A 14,451-nucleotide genomic window follows, 5' to 3' on the forward strand; every position below is an offset into this window, starting at 1 on the left:
TAGAACTCTACCACTGGAGCCTCAGCACTATTTCAGGTTTTCTGAGTGGTTTATTGGAAATAAAGAGTCTCACGGCCTTTCCTGCCCCAGAGATCCTCAGATCTCTCAGCCTCCTGAGTAGCTAGGATTATAGGCATGAGCCATGGGCTCCCGGTCTCTTTTCCCATTCTTATGTAGTTAATAAAATAAACTAAAACAATAAATTCACTTTAACAAAAACTGAAGTAGTTACCTGACGTACTGCCAATGCATATTTAATTCCCAGCAGACCACCATGTCTGACTTCCCACTGATCTTGTGTAAGTAATTTTAGCAGTACATCTACAGTTTTATGAACTCCTGTTTCATTCATGTGTTTTAAAACCACTCCTAATGTTTGAGCACAGGTTTCACGAACTGGTGCTACAACCTACAGAACAGAAAGAAAAAAAAATGTGCATTTGCAAATAAATAATTTTGTAGTATTTGTAATTTGTTTAGGCAAAACTTGACTTAGGTGATACTTACTTCATCAGAAACAAAATCTCCAAATCTGTCCAATGCAAAAACACAAAGGAGTCTAATAACCAAGTCTTCCAACCACTCTTGATGCTGCTGAATCATCTATTAAAACACAATTATTTTTAATAACAAAAACCACACCTATACTGGGATGGAAAGACACCTTATATCTAAAATTAAAAAAAACAAACAAACAAACCAAAAGCGGGGTAGATTATTTGTGTATGTGTGAGCGCCAATACTGGGGCTTGAAATCAGGGCAAGTTCTTGCTTAACTTTTTCACTCAAGGTTGTCACTCTACCACCTGGGCTATATTGTCACTTCCAGATTTTTTGTTGGTAAATTGGAGAAAAGATTTCTGGTAGCCAAGCACTGGTGTTTCACACCTATAATCCTAGCTATTCAGGAGGCTAAAATCTGAGGATGGTTATTCAAAACCAGCCCAGGTGGAAAAATTCCATGAGACTCTTCTCTCAATTAACCACCAAAAAGTCAGAAGTAGACCTGTGGCTCAAGTGATAAAGTGCTAGCCTTGAGCAAAAAAGTTTTTAAGGGCGGCACTCAGGCCCTGAGTTCAAGCCCCAAGAGACCAGCATAAAGAAAGAAAGGGGGGAAAAAGAGAGGAGAGAAAAAAAGACAGACAGTCTCTTCTATTTGTGTGCCTGGGTTGGTTTAAAACTGAGATCCTCAGAACTCATCCTTTTGAGTAGCTAGGAGTACAGGTGTGAGCCTCTGCCACCCGGCCAGGACAGATTATTTTAATAGAATGAACAATAACCAAAAAGTGTAACTCCTAATTATGAATTTTTAATTAATTAATTTTTTATTGTGAAAATACCATACAGAGGGGTTACATGGGCAAGATAATGACTACATTTCTTATGAAGCATTGTTGCCTCCTCCTTTGTTTCCCCTTCCTATCCCTTCCCATTACCCCCCTAACCCCCCCCACCGGATCCTCCCCACCACCAAAGTTGTAAAGTTTGTTTTTTAACATAACGACTTGTACATCTCATTGTTACAATGGGTCCACCTGTATCCCTATTTAAACGATTCGTTTTTTCCCTTCCCCTCCACAAATTATACCAACATCAAATACAGTGTTCAAATGTTTTTTTTCTTTCATGCAATTGTTTCTAACATATTTATAATTTCCTTGTTGCTTTGTATGTCCCTAATTATGAATTTTTAAATTAATTATGTCTTCTTTGATGATCAGTTGGAATAAGATTCAAAATTCATAATTCTTGTTACTTGTACTTCAAGAGAAATTACTTGAGATTTCTTTGTTATCAAGTATAACTGTCACATAGCTACTATCTATCCAATCACCAGTCTCGTTACTCCAGTCATGTTTCTCACTGACCTTTCTGATAGTAACTTATTCTTTCTGGAAGTTTTCCACTCAATGTTTCTAAACATCTTTCTCCAGAACTCATTTTTCCTGTCTAGAAATACTTTTTCTTATTTAAAAATATATTTTTATTCACTTTTTATCTATTTATATTTCTCTCTTATCCCACTTTATATACATACTCTTATTATTTTCCTATGTTGGAAATAGAGGCTAACCTCTAAACCTTGGCACTAATTATAGCTCTAATACACTTACCTCTTCTAAAGTGCTATCTCCCATTTTACCACCACTTTTTCCATGAGCTTTAAGAATTTCCCTAAGTCCTGTGCCTGCTCCATGTCGAACCTAAAAAAGTACCAAGAATCCAATGTCAGAGGTTAAATATTCAAACAAACTGAGTTTTTCTCTTCAATATGAAAGAGAATATTGCATTTTGAAGAAACTAAGTTTAAGTGATACATTACAAGAACGCATTTTTGCCAGGCACTGGTGGCTCATGCTTGTAATCCTAGCCACTCAGGAGGCTGAGATCTGAGGATCAAAGTTTGAAGTCAGCCTGACTCTTATCTCTGATCAACCAGCAAAAAGCCAGAAGTGGAACTATATAGTTCAAGTGGTAGAGTGTCAGCCTTGAGTGAAAAAGGAAAGCTACCCCATGAGGCCCTGAGTTCAAGGCCCAATACTGACACCAAAATAAATAAATAATCAACTATACAAGAATTACATACTTCTGGGGCTGGGAAGATGGCTCAGTGGCAGAGCACTTGCCTTGCATGCATGAGGCCCTGGGTTCGATTCCTCAGCACCAAATAAGCAGAAAAAAAAAAGCCGGAAGTGGCGCTGTGGCTCAAGTGGTAGAGTGCTAGCCTTGAACTAAAGAGCTGAGGGACAGTGCCCAGGCCCAGAGTTCAGGCCCCACGACTGGACCCCCCCAAAAAAAAAAAAAAGAATTACATACTTCTTAACTTTCTTTTATGTGTAATGTTTTAAAAGTCAACCAAGAAAACAGCTATTCTAGTATTCCTCTCAGACATAAATGCATATGGCTGTGCCTTCCCTATGCTCCATCTATATTCAGCACTGTCCAAGTAAAGAAGAGTTTTGGGGGCTGGGAAGGTGGCTCAGTGGTAGAGCGCATGCCTTGCATGCCAGAGGCCCTGGGTTCGATTCCTCAGCACCACATAAGCAAAAAGAAAAAAGCCAGAAGTGGCACTGTGGCTCAAGTGGTAGAGCGCTAGCCTTGAGCTGAAGAGCTGAGGGACAGCGCCCAGGCCCAGAGTTCAGGCCCCATGACTGGACCCAAAAAAAAAAAAAAGAAAGAGTTTTGTATTTTTCTCAGAACCCAAATACCAGTATTTTAGGAATACATGCATTAGCATTAAGTTCCAGAGCTACCAGTAATAAGAGCCAAGAAGACAATTCAAACAAAACATTTCTACTACACTGGAGCCCACAGATGAATCTCCTTTCTCAGAGAAGGTGAGGATATTTTGGCCAGTGTTATGACATCTGGAAGGGAAATTCAAGCCAATGACACTCCACTCACTTATTCAAACCTGGACATGAGTTAAGACAATTTTAAAGAGAAGTACACCAAGGAATAGAAATGGTTCTGAAAGGTATCCAAAGTGGGGGTTTCCCCTCCTCCTTTCTGCACCAGCAATTAAACCCTGGGCCTCTCACATGCATTCTAACATTGAGCTACAACTATAGACCCAATGCAAGGTAAGGAAATTAAGTAACAAAATCCAGGGGACAACCAAAGGAGAATAGAATGGTTTAAGACTACCAGCACACACATTCAACCAGAGGCTTTACTCTCACCTCTCTTATATACTGGGACTTGTTCAAGTGTTGGAGATTTCTTTCAAAGAAAGAAATCTTTTGGAGCGAAAAAGTTGGTGTGAAAATACTGAGTTTTTTGTTTTTCCTTTTCTCTCTGGTGCTAGGACTTGAATTCAGGGCCTAATAAATAGTAACACATACATACAAACTAACCACTGACCTATACTCAGCCCTTGATCAAAATTGTTTACTTTCGAAAATAAATAATTTTTACTTCATGGAAAGAAATGAAGCTGAAAAAGAAATGATAAGCCGGGCGCTGGTGGCTCACGCCTGTAATCCTAGCTACTCAGGAGGTGAGATCTGAGGGTCGAGTTCAAAGCCAGCCCGGGCAGGAGAGACCGTGAGACTCCTATCTCCAATAAACTACCAGAAAAACCGGAAGTGCCGCTGTGGCTCAAGTGGTAGAGCGCTCGCCTTGAGCTGAAGAGCCTCTGAGGGACAGCGCCCAGACCCAGAGTTCAAGCCCCACAACCGACAAAAAAAAGAAAAAGAAGAAAAAGAAAAAGAAAAAGAAATGATAGTGGAAAGAATGAAAAGGACAATTCAGAATATGATTAAAATGATGAGAAAGGTGAAAAATCAGTCTAAAATTTTGCTCTGAAGGTAAGTAATAACATGTACCACAAATTCAGGGAGGCACAAAAGAGAAGAGGTACCCTAACATAACATTCTTAACCTTGTTCCCATCATTAGGACACAACCAAAAAAAAAGTTGATAAAGATGTTTTTCTTACCTCCCAGGAGGGATTAAAAAGATCATTGCAAAGTTCTTCACAAAAACTTTCCAAAGGCCATTCATTTGTCTAAGTAAGAAAAATATAATTACTCCTGGCTCAAAGGGTTTATTTTACACTAACAATTTAAGTAATTCAATAAAGTATATTTATTTTTAGGTCTACCAATAGTATCTAGGCTTTAAACTTTTTTAATGAACAAGATTTTTTACAAATGAAGTGAAGATATGAAATTTTTATTAATAAAATCTCTCTCAATAGACAAACTACTCAATATTCTGACACATTAATTTGAGAAAATTATAAACAATTTCAACATACCTCTTCAATTAAGGAAGAAGTGTCTGGAATATTATCAATCAGGACTTTAGCATCATTTGTTGTCTGATTAATAACAACATTTGCTATTTTCCGTCTTTTTTCTTCTGGCTCCCCATCAGTGCTATCATTGCTAAAAAAGAAAAGTTGCCATTCTGAAGTTAACAAAGCATAATGTAAACCAAAATGAATGTAAGAGAATACACTGTTTTAACAGATGTTTTTACCATTTTCTGCTTATTCCATGTGTCAAAAATTAAAATTTACTGCTTCATGTTTTTGGGGGGTTGGTTATGAGGCTCTAACTCTGGGTATGAGCACTGTCCTTCAGGTCTTCAGCTCGAGGTGAGCACTCTACCACTTGAACCACACTGCTGCCACTTCCTGTTTTCTGGAGGTTAATTGAAGTCTCAGACTTTCCTACCCAGGATGGCTTTGAACTGCAATCCTCAGATCTCAGCCTCCTGAGTAGCTAGGATTACAGGTGCAAGACACCAGCGCCTGGCTTTGCTTAATATTTTTTAAGCAAGTTATAGCCCACCATTCTGTGCCAGTAAATTTTTTTTTTTTTGGTCCGGTCGTGGGGCCTGAACTCTGGGCCTGGGCGCTGTCCCTCAGCTCTTAAGCTCAAGGCTAGCGCTCTACCACTTGAGCCACAGCACCACTTCCAGCTTTTTTTCTTTTTGCTTATGTGGTTGGTGCTGAGGAATCGAGCCCAGGGCCTCATGCATGCAAGGCAAGCGCTCTACCATTGAGCCACCTTCCCAGCCCCAGTAAATGCTTTTGTTTCAAATTGGATTTCAAGTCTAATCTTATTTTCTCCTTCCCAACCAGTTCCTTTGAAACTCTTCAATAAAACCATTTAATCTGGTTCAATATAACATAATTCAGGCTTTTATATTCTGGACAAAGCAAATATACTGAGTAATATAGTATAATCTTACTAGTTCTTGAAAATTACAGAGAACTGGGTGCCAGTGGCTGAGGCCTATAAACCTAGCTACTCAGGAGGCTATGATCTGAGGGTCATGGCTTGAAGCTAGCTGGCGCAGAAAAATCCATGAGACTCTTATCCTCAATAAATTACAAAAAAGGCTGGAAATGTAACTGGGGCTCAAGTGGTAGAGCACTAGCCTTGAGAAAAAGTAGTTCAAGGACAGGCCCTGAGTTTAAGCCCTAGTACCAAGGGGGAAAAAAAGGAAGAAAAGAAAAGAGAGAAAAAAATAGAAAAGAACTGACCATCAAAAAACTTAGGTAGAGGGGCTGGGAAGGTGGCTCAGTGGTAGAGCCCTTGCTTTGCATGCCTGAGGCCCTGCGTTCGATTCCTCAGCACCACATAAGCAAAAAGAAAAAAGCCGGAAGTGGCACAGTGGCTCAAGTGGTAGAACGCTAGCCTTGAGCTGAAGAGCTGAGGGACAGCGCCCAGGCCCAGAGTTCAGGCCCCACGACCGGACCCCAAAAAAAAAAAAAAAAAAAACTTAGGTAGAAAATGTGTTCTTTTATGACTTAAGAACCAAACATGGAGGCTTTTCTAGTAACATTATTAAAAGGAAAGGACAAGCAAAAGTACTTTTATTGAAGCAGGGTGTGATGATTCGCATCTATAATTCTAGCCTGCCAACCTAGATTACACAGCAAAACTCAATCCAAAAAGGGGGTGGGAAGAAGTCTCTACTTTTATTTGGTATTTGAAAAATGGAAAACTGGTACATTTTTACAGCATATAAAGCCTATTTTCCTTAAATATCTCAATTTTTCTCCATCTTAATAGTGGGATCTATCTAAGCCTATGCTTCTTCCTTTAATTCTCTCCCATATAGCTACAAAGGTTGATAACCTGCCATCTTTAAACATGTTAGGCATGTTCTCTCATCCAGGTATTTCATTTGATAATCCTGTTTGGAATGTCTTTCACTGAACATTAAGATCTACTGGCCTCACTTCTTTGAGATCTTTACTCAAAGTCAGCTCTATGAAGCATCTCAGACCATCAAATATAACATTTCAAACTATGTTCTTTTTCTTCTTTTCACCCTATTAACTACTTGTATACATTATGTATATAGCCACAACACATTCATATGTGTATATATGTATGCATGTGCATATACGTGTATGCATGAATATATTTATGTATGTATCATCCATCTATCTTAGTCTTCATCTTTTCCTATACAATGTAATCTCTAAAGGCAGAAATTCTCATCTATTTCATTCACTACTGCATCCTCTGGACCTAAACCAGTTTTTGGCATATAGAGGATATGGTAATAAATACATTTGGAACAGTGATTCATGAAATCTAAAAAACTGGTCTAAGACTTAAATATCCAGATCTTTGGGTTCAAGTGCTTATATGAGTAAAATTAGTAGGAATACTTACTAGTTTAATTCTTATCCAAAATGCTTGACAACAGAGTGTTCCTGATTTTAGAGTATTTTGGGATTTGGGAATATCTGCATAGACTTTATTGATTGAGCATACCTAACTAAAAAATCTGATATCCTCTGAAATCTGAAGCTTGTGCTAAAATGGTTTAACTATTGGAACATTTTTGATTAGGGATGTTTAATCTTAATAAATTGTTCAATTTTAAAATTGTACAATTTATCCAGATGCTAGAGGCCCACACCTCTAATTCCTTACTCAGAAGGTTGAGGCTCATGAGGTTTAGGTTCATAATTCAAAGCCAGCCTGGGCAGAAAAAAACTATCTCTTCTAGTTAACTGGCAAAACAGTTGGTTTGAAGACATGATTTAAGTGGTAGAGTGTCAGTTGTGAGCAAAAGAGCCAAGCAAGAAGACAAGGTCCTGCTGGGTGCTGGTGGCTCACACCTGTAATCCTAGCTACTCAGGAAGATGAGATCCTGGTTGGAAGCCAGCCCAGGTAGAAAAGTCCCGAGAGACTCATATCTAATTAACCACTCAAAAATCAGAAGTGGCACTGTGGCTCAAGTAGTAGAGTGCTACCCTTGAGCACAACAAAGAGGCTCAGAGAAACAAAGGAGGAGGCTACAATGCTTGATAAGAAATGTACTCATTATCTTGTCCATGTAACTGTAACCCCTCTGTACAGTATTTTCACAATGAAAAAAAAAATTTTTTTTAAAGAGGCTCAGGGACAGCATCTATGCCTGAGTTCAAGCCCCAACACTGACAAAAAAAAAAAAGAAAAAAGAATACAAGGTCCTGAGTTTAAGCTCCAGAACTCCCCCCTACTACCAAAAAGGGCCCTACAGTTAACACTTAAGAGTTAACACTTTCAAAACCCAAACACCTTAAGTACAAATTTTAACCAAGTAGTTGTTTATTATTCCTTTGTGACAAGGTTTTGTGTGACAGGTTTTTATTTTGATTTTTTTTTTAAATGACAACACTGGAGCTTTAACTCAGGGCCTTACACTCTCACTTGGCTTTTTCACTCAAGTCTGGTGTACTACCACTTGAGTCACACCTCCATTTTAAGCTTTTAAACACTGTAAAGATTTTTAAGTTCCTGCAACTAGAACAAAGTACTACCGTCTGCAAAAAGTACTAATTTTATAGTATTTCTATTTATTCATCACTTATTTACTGAAACACTTTTGTACTTTAATAAGCCCCTGAAAAGAGGTAGTTTTTTTTGTTTTGTTTTGTTTTTGTGTGTGTGTCCAGTCGTGGGCCTGGGCCTGGGCGCTGTCCCTCAGCTCTTCAGCTCAAGGCTAGCACTCTACCACTTGAGCCACAGTGCCACTTCCGGCTTTTTTCTTTTTCTGCTGATGTGGTGCTGAGGAATCGAACCCAGGGCCTCATGCATGCAAGGCAAACGCTCTACCACTGAGCCACCTTCCCAGGCCAAGAGGTAGTTTTTATTTTTTTTTTTTATTTTTTGTCGGTTGTGGGGCTTGAAATCTGGGCTTGAGCGCTTCCCTTGTGCTCTTCAGCTCAAGGCAAGCACTCTACCGCTTGAGCCACAGCACCACTTCCGGTTTTCTAGCAGTTTATTGGAGATAAGAGTCTCACGAACTTTCCTGCCCGGGCTGGCTTTGAACCACGATCCTCAGATCTCAGCCTCCTGAGTAGCTAGGATTACAGGCGTGAGCTACCTGTGCCTGGCTAAGAGGTAGTTTTTAATGACTCTTTGATGACTATTGGTCTAAAGCCATGTATAGATAACACTTTTTTTTTGGTCGGTCCGTGGGGCATGAACTCTGGGCTTGGGCAGAACTCTGCGCTCTTCAGTTCAAGGCGAGCGCTCTACCGCTTGAGCCACAGCGCCACTTCCAGTTTTCTAGTGGTTCACTGGAGCTAAGAGTCTCATGGCCTTTGCTGCCCGGGCTAGCTTTGAACCACAATCCTCAGAGTAGCTAGGATTACAGGCCTGAGCCACCAGCGCCTGGCAAGATAACATTTTTTTTTTAAACTAAGAATCTAAAATAATCACTATCTACAGAATTGTTTTCTACAATAAAGTAAGATAGTCTGGCTTATTATCAAATATTTAGCATAGCCTCTGTCTTACAAACTGGTGATATAATACCCTGACGATACATTTCATTTTACTAAAACAGTATTCTTAACTTGTGACCCTTAGACCACCTTTCTGTATTCATTCTCTACCACTATCCCTTCAATCCAGTCATTCCAGTCATCATGCCATGTTTCTTGAATAGTCCATAATTAAGGTCTATGCCTGGAATGCACTCTCTTTTGTAGATTTTCAGACTTCATTTAGAACTCATAAATAGTAAAAAAATAAAATCTGCCATGTAGATTTTTCTGAACCAATTTTGGCAGATAGAAGATATGTTAATAAATATGTCTGGAATAGTGATTCATGAATTTTTCTAGGGGAGTAATCTTAGTGCCCAGTAATAATGAATACTCATAACTGAACAAGACAATGCAAACAGTACTATTCAGCTTAAAAAAAAAAAGGCAGCAACATGTTCTTTTATAACTGAAGTAGACATAGATTTGAGTGACACAGCAATTATTTTTAAGTGACTAAGTAGAAAATAATCATTATTATTTTAAGTGAATAAGCATAAAAATGATTACCTCTTCTCATTAGCTTCCACTGTATCCCTGGATCTCTGTTTTGCAAATAACTTAGCCATTCTTTTAGCTTTGTTCTTTTGTCTGTTGCTCATTCCTGCTCGAAATTCTGAGTCAATCAATTCAGCTGCCTGGAGAGTCTAAAAAGTAAAATAATGCTGAGTTTTAATGGTTAGAAGCTAAAATGAACACCTATAGTCCCTAGCTCAGTAGAGAATGTAAGAATATAAACTGTAGTATATACAGATTATATTCCTTTTTGACAGCCTCATGTCATTCTCTTATACAGCTGTTCTCTAATTTTATTCTCTTCCTCTTATTCCTTATTCATCTAAATCTTATCAAATATGCTTTGGTCTCAACTTTTTTATGACACAGATGTTAACACACATGAACGATTTTAACAGAGACAGGATTTTGACAAGATGAAATTAAAAATAACTACAATATAACCAAAAGTTATGAGGAAAAGAAGAATGTCAATGAAAGAAATTAATGAGTATTGGCTTACACCTGTAATGTTAGCTACTCAGGAGGCTGAGAGACCTAGAGGAACAATAGTTTGAAGCCAGCCTGGGCAGATCAGTCTATGAAACTCCCTCTCCAACTTGTCAGCTGGGCTGGAGATGTAGATCACCAGCTGTGCACAAGAATGCTGAGCAACAGATAAGAGATCAAGAGTTCAACCACAGGAAATGTGCCCCCGCCCCCAACATACACAAAAAGAAATTGATGACCAAAACATGCTGAGGAAAAATAGAAATTATAGCATTAAGCAATAGATTGGTCCTGCATCCTAGAGCCAACATGCTCCTTTTTTTGTTTGTTTGTTTTTGTCAGTTGTGGGGATTAAACTCCGGGCTTGGGCATTTTCCCTGAGTTCAGCTCAAGGCGAGCACTCTATCACATGAGCCACAGCATGATTTCCAGTTTTCTAGCAGTTTACTGGAGATAGTGCTAGCTTCAGCTACAGAGAAGATTAACATGGCCCCTGCGCAAGGATGACACCCAAGTTTGTGAAGCAGTTTACTGGAGATAAGAGTCTCACGAAGTTTCCTCCCCGGGCTGGCTTTGAACCGTGATCCACAGATCTCAGCCTCCTAAATAGCTAGGATTACAGGTGTGAGACTGGCCCAACATGCTCCTATACATGATCTACATCTTTGGCTCTATACTCTATTCATGGGAGACACTATAAAGACTGCATGAGCCAGGCATGCGTGGCTCAAACCTGTAATCCTAGCTACTCAGGAGACTGAGATCTGAGGATCATGGTTCAAAGCCAGCCCAGGCAGGAAAGTTGTGAAACTCTTATCTCCAATAAACCACAAAAAACTGGAAGTGGCCTGTGGCTCAAGTGGTAGAGCGCTAGCCTTGAGCTGAAGAGCTGAGGGATAGTGCTCAGGCCCAGAGTTCAAGCCCCATGACCAACCAAAAGAAAAAAAAAGAAAGACTGAATGGTAGGCTACATGTTGTATGGTGCAAATCTATAGCTCCAGCACCTTGCAAGGCTGAGAAGGAAGATCACTTGCATCCAGGAGATTGACTATAAACATTACCACCAGAATCCTGTCTCAGCAAGGCATGGTGGCTCCTAATTGTAATCTTGCTACTCAGAAGGCTGAGAATGGGAAGGCTGTGGTTGGAGGCCAGCCTGGGCAAAAATTAAGAGAGAACCCATCTCAAGACATAAAGAAGGGTACAGTGGTGCAAACCTATCTTTCCAGCTACATGGAAGAATAAGCAGAGTAACAAAGTCCAGGCTGTCCTAGGACAAATCACAAGATGCTATCTGAAAGATACCAAAGCAAAAGGGCTTGGGTGTGGCTCCAGTGGCAGAGTGACTGTCTAGCAAGCACAGGACCTGAGCTTAATCTCCCCTCCCCCCAAAAAAAAATCTTGCCTCAAAAATTAAAGTCTACAAGATTTGAAATTATTTAAGCCCAAAGCAAAAAATACTTCCAGTCCCTAATCCCAAGACTCAACTAGATTTGCTGCAGTCATGGTCCAGGAACCACCACTATGTATGTACACATGTGTGTATACACACACACATACATAAATACCTACATAAATATATACACATAGTCTGGGACATTTAAGGCTACAAAACTTGATATGGAAAACTCCAAACTAGCACTGTACACTCCACAATAAACTATTGTTTATACCTTATTTTTCTAATATGTCTATACATTCATACTCTTGCACTATGCTCAATATCTACTTTAGATTACTGCATTTCTAGTCTCTTTTATTTTATTCTATTTTTCCCTTATCTTTTATTTCTAGCTTATGTTTCTCATTCTGCCCAAATTCCTTCCATTCCTTTTTAGTTTTCATTCTGACTATATATTCCCTCCTTTTTCCTCTGATATCTGCCATTTTTCTCTTTTCTGTAAAACATATTCATAGCTGGGTGCTAGTGGTTCACCCCTGTAATCCTAGGTACTCAGGAGGCTGAGATCTGAGGATTGTGGTTCCAGCCCAGACAAGAAAGTCCCTGAGACTCTTCTCTCCAATTAACCACCAGAAAACTGGAAGAAGAGCTGTGGTCCAAAGTGTTAAGAGTGCTAGCCTTGAGTGAAAGAACTCAGAGACAGTGCCCAGACCCTGAGTTCAAGACCCTAACTGACCAAAAAAACAAAAACAAAACTTATTATCACGCATCCTTAAGAAACATACTACACAAATTCTAATGGTTCAGAAGAAAACTAGTATAAAGGCCAATATAATAATTTTCCACTGAAGCAAAAGAAAAAGACAAGGAAATAACAAGATAGGCAGGAACTTTTTTTTAATTAATTTTATTTTAGTTGGTTGTGGGGCCTGAACTCTGGGCCTGGGCGCTGTCCCTCAGCTCTTTAGTTCAAGGTTAGTGCTTTACCACTTGAGCCACAGCACTACTTCCAACTTTTTCTGCTTATGTGGTGTTGAGGTATGGAACCCAGGGCCTCATGCATGCAAGGCAAGCACTCTACTACTGAGCCGCCTTCCTAGGCCAGCACGGACTTTTTAAAAATAGAATTTTATTATTATTAAGGTGTTATCAGGTAATGAGTGTGTTTCTTTTTTGGAAAATGTCACCTATTTCTTTGCTTTCCTCTAGTTTCCCCTCCCATCTCTGCCGGTAAGTTACATAGTTCATTTTCTACATAAAGTATACTGAATACCAGGATTGCATTGGTTTATCTCCTTCCTTTTCAAAGCAGGGATTCTTAACAAAGCCCTAAAAGGATATTAGGGGTGGGTAGTGGAGGGGAAAGAGAATAATTGCATATGAAGAGAGAACTAGAGCTGAAAAAAGAAAAATTGTGGCTTTCTCAGTAACATATAAACAGGAAAAGCCAGAAGTGGTGCTGTGGCTCAAAAGGTAGAGTGCTAGCCTTGAGCAAAAGAAACCCAGGGACAATGCCCAGACTGCGAGTTCAAGCTTCAGTACTGGGGGGGAAAATCTGTGGCACACAAAAGTTGAACACATCCAAGCTAAGATCTAAGATCACGGTTCAAAGCCAGCCTGGGCAGAAAAGTCTGTAAATCTCTTATCTCCAATAAACCACCAGAAACCAGAAGTGGTGCTGTAGCTCAAGTGGTAGAGCTCCAGCCTTGAGCTGAAGAGTTGAGGGACATCGCCCAGGCCCAGAGTTCAAACCCCATGACAGACCAAAAAAAGAAACATATCCACTAGGAAATGAAACAATAAAGAAAAAGTGAAAGAAAAATCCTGAAACAGACACAAAATGAAACAGAATAAAGCTTTTAAAAAGAAGAATGTGGTGCCGGGCACTGGTGGCTCACGCCTGTAATCCTAGCTACTCAGGAGGCTGAGATCTGAGGATCGCGGTTCAAAGCCAGCCCGGGCAGGAGAGACCGCGAGACTCCTATCTCCAATAAACCACCAGAAAACCGGAAGTGGCACTGTAGCTCAAGTGGTAGAGCGCTCGCCTTGAGCTGAAGAGCTGAGAGACAGCGCCCAGGCCCAGAGTTCAAGCCCTACGACCGACAAAAAAAAAAAAAAAAAGAATGTGGTGCCGGGCACCAGTGGCTCACGCCTGTAATCCTCGCTACTCAGGAGGCTGAGATCTGAGGATCACAATTCAAAGCCAGCCCAGGCAGGAAAGTCTGTGAGACTCTTATCTCCAATAAACCACTAGAAAACAAGAAGTGGCACTGTGGCTCAAGCGTTCGCCTTTGAGCTGAAGAGCGCAGAGACAGCACCCAAGCCGAGTTCAAGCCCCATTATATCGACAAAAAAAAAAAGAATGTGGTTAAGCAAGGCATGAGTAGTGCACACCTGTAATCCCAACACTAGTGAGGCAGAAACAGGAGGATCATGAGATTACCTTGAGGTACATAAAAGAGGGAGGAAAAATGGGAGAGGATGTAACTATAAATACTCTGTAAGGTCAACATGGCATGAAGGGAATCATAAAGTTGCGCTTCTATAAAAAAAACTTCAGGATGAAAACATTTAGAAGAGTTGCTTATGGTTATGAAAAATTTGTGTCCCTCCATAAATTACCAAGGAATTTTCTTGCTCATAATACTTTTTACTATTATTTTCATGATTTGGAAAATTACTTTTTGAATATGTTTCTTAATTAGAAGATTAAATCATAGATCTAAAGACTCCCACTATTATATCTGACTATGAT

At 39.7% G+C, this 14,451-nt stretch overlaps 1 protein-coding gene and 1 pseudogene across 2 annotated transcripts in view; one reads left to right on the top strand and one right to left on the bottom strand.

Annotated features, from left to right (window-relative positions):
- Nucleotides 1–14,451, bottom strand: part of Btaf1 (B-TFIID TATA-box binding protein associated factor 1) — a 91,397-nt gene that overhangs the window by 56,066 nt on the left and 20,880 nt on the right. For both annotated transcript variants that reach the window (XR_006148836.1, XM_042689200.1), the window contains exons 6-11: nt 9,800–9,936; nt 4,763–4,892; nt 4,442–4,510; nt 2,115–2,204; nt 508–603; nt 233–409 (exon numbers count right to left, since the gene is read on the bottom strand). Coding sequence is in view for 1 of the 2 variants with exons in the window: in XM_042689200.1 (XP_042545134.1) it covers nt 233–409; nt 508–603; nt 2,115–2,204; nt 4,442–4,510; nt 4,763–4,892; nt 9,800–9,936 (699 nt within the window). In the remaining variant the exon portion in view is untranslated. The remainder of the gene's footprint in view (nt 1–232; nt 410–507; nt 604–2,114; nt 2,205–4,441; nt 4,511–4,762; nt 4,893–9,799; nt 9,937–14,451) is intronic.
- Nucleotides 10,729–10,827, top strand: LOC122116069 (annotated as a pseudogene).

This window comes from Dipodomys spectabilis, unplaced genomic scaffold (genome assembly GCF_019054845.1).
Source record: "Dipodomys spectabilis isolate Male_0828 unplaced genomic scaffold, ASM1905484v1 ptg000125l, whole genome shotgun sequence".
Classification (NCBI taxonomy): Eukaryota; Metazoa; Chordata; class Mammalia; order Rodentia; family Heteromyidae; genus Dipodomys; species Dipodomys spectabilis.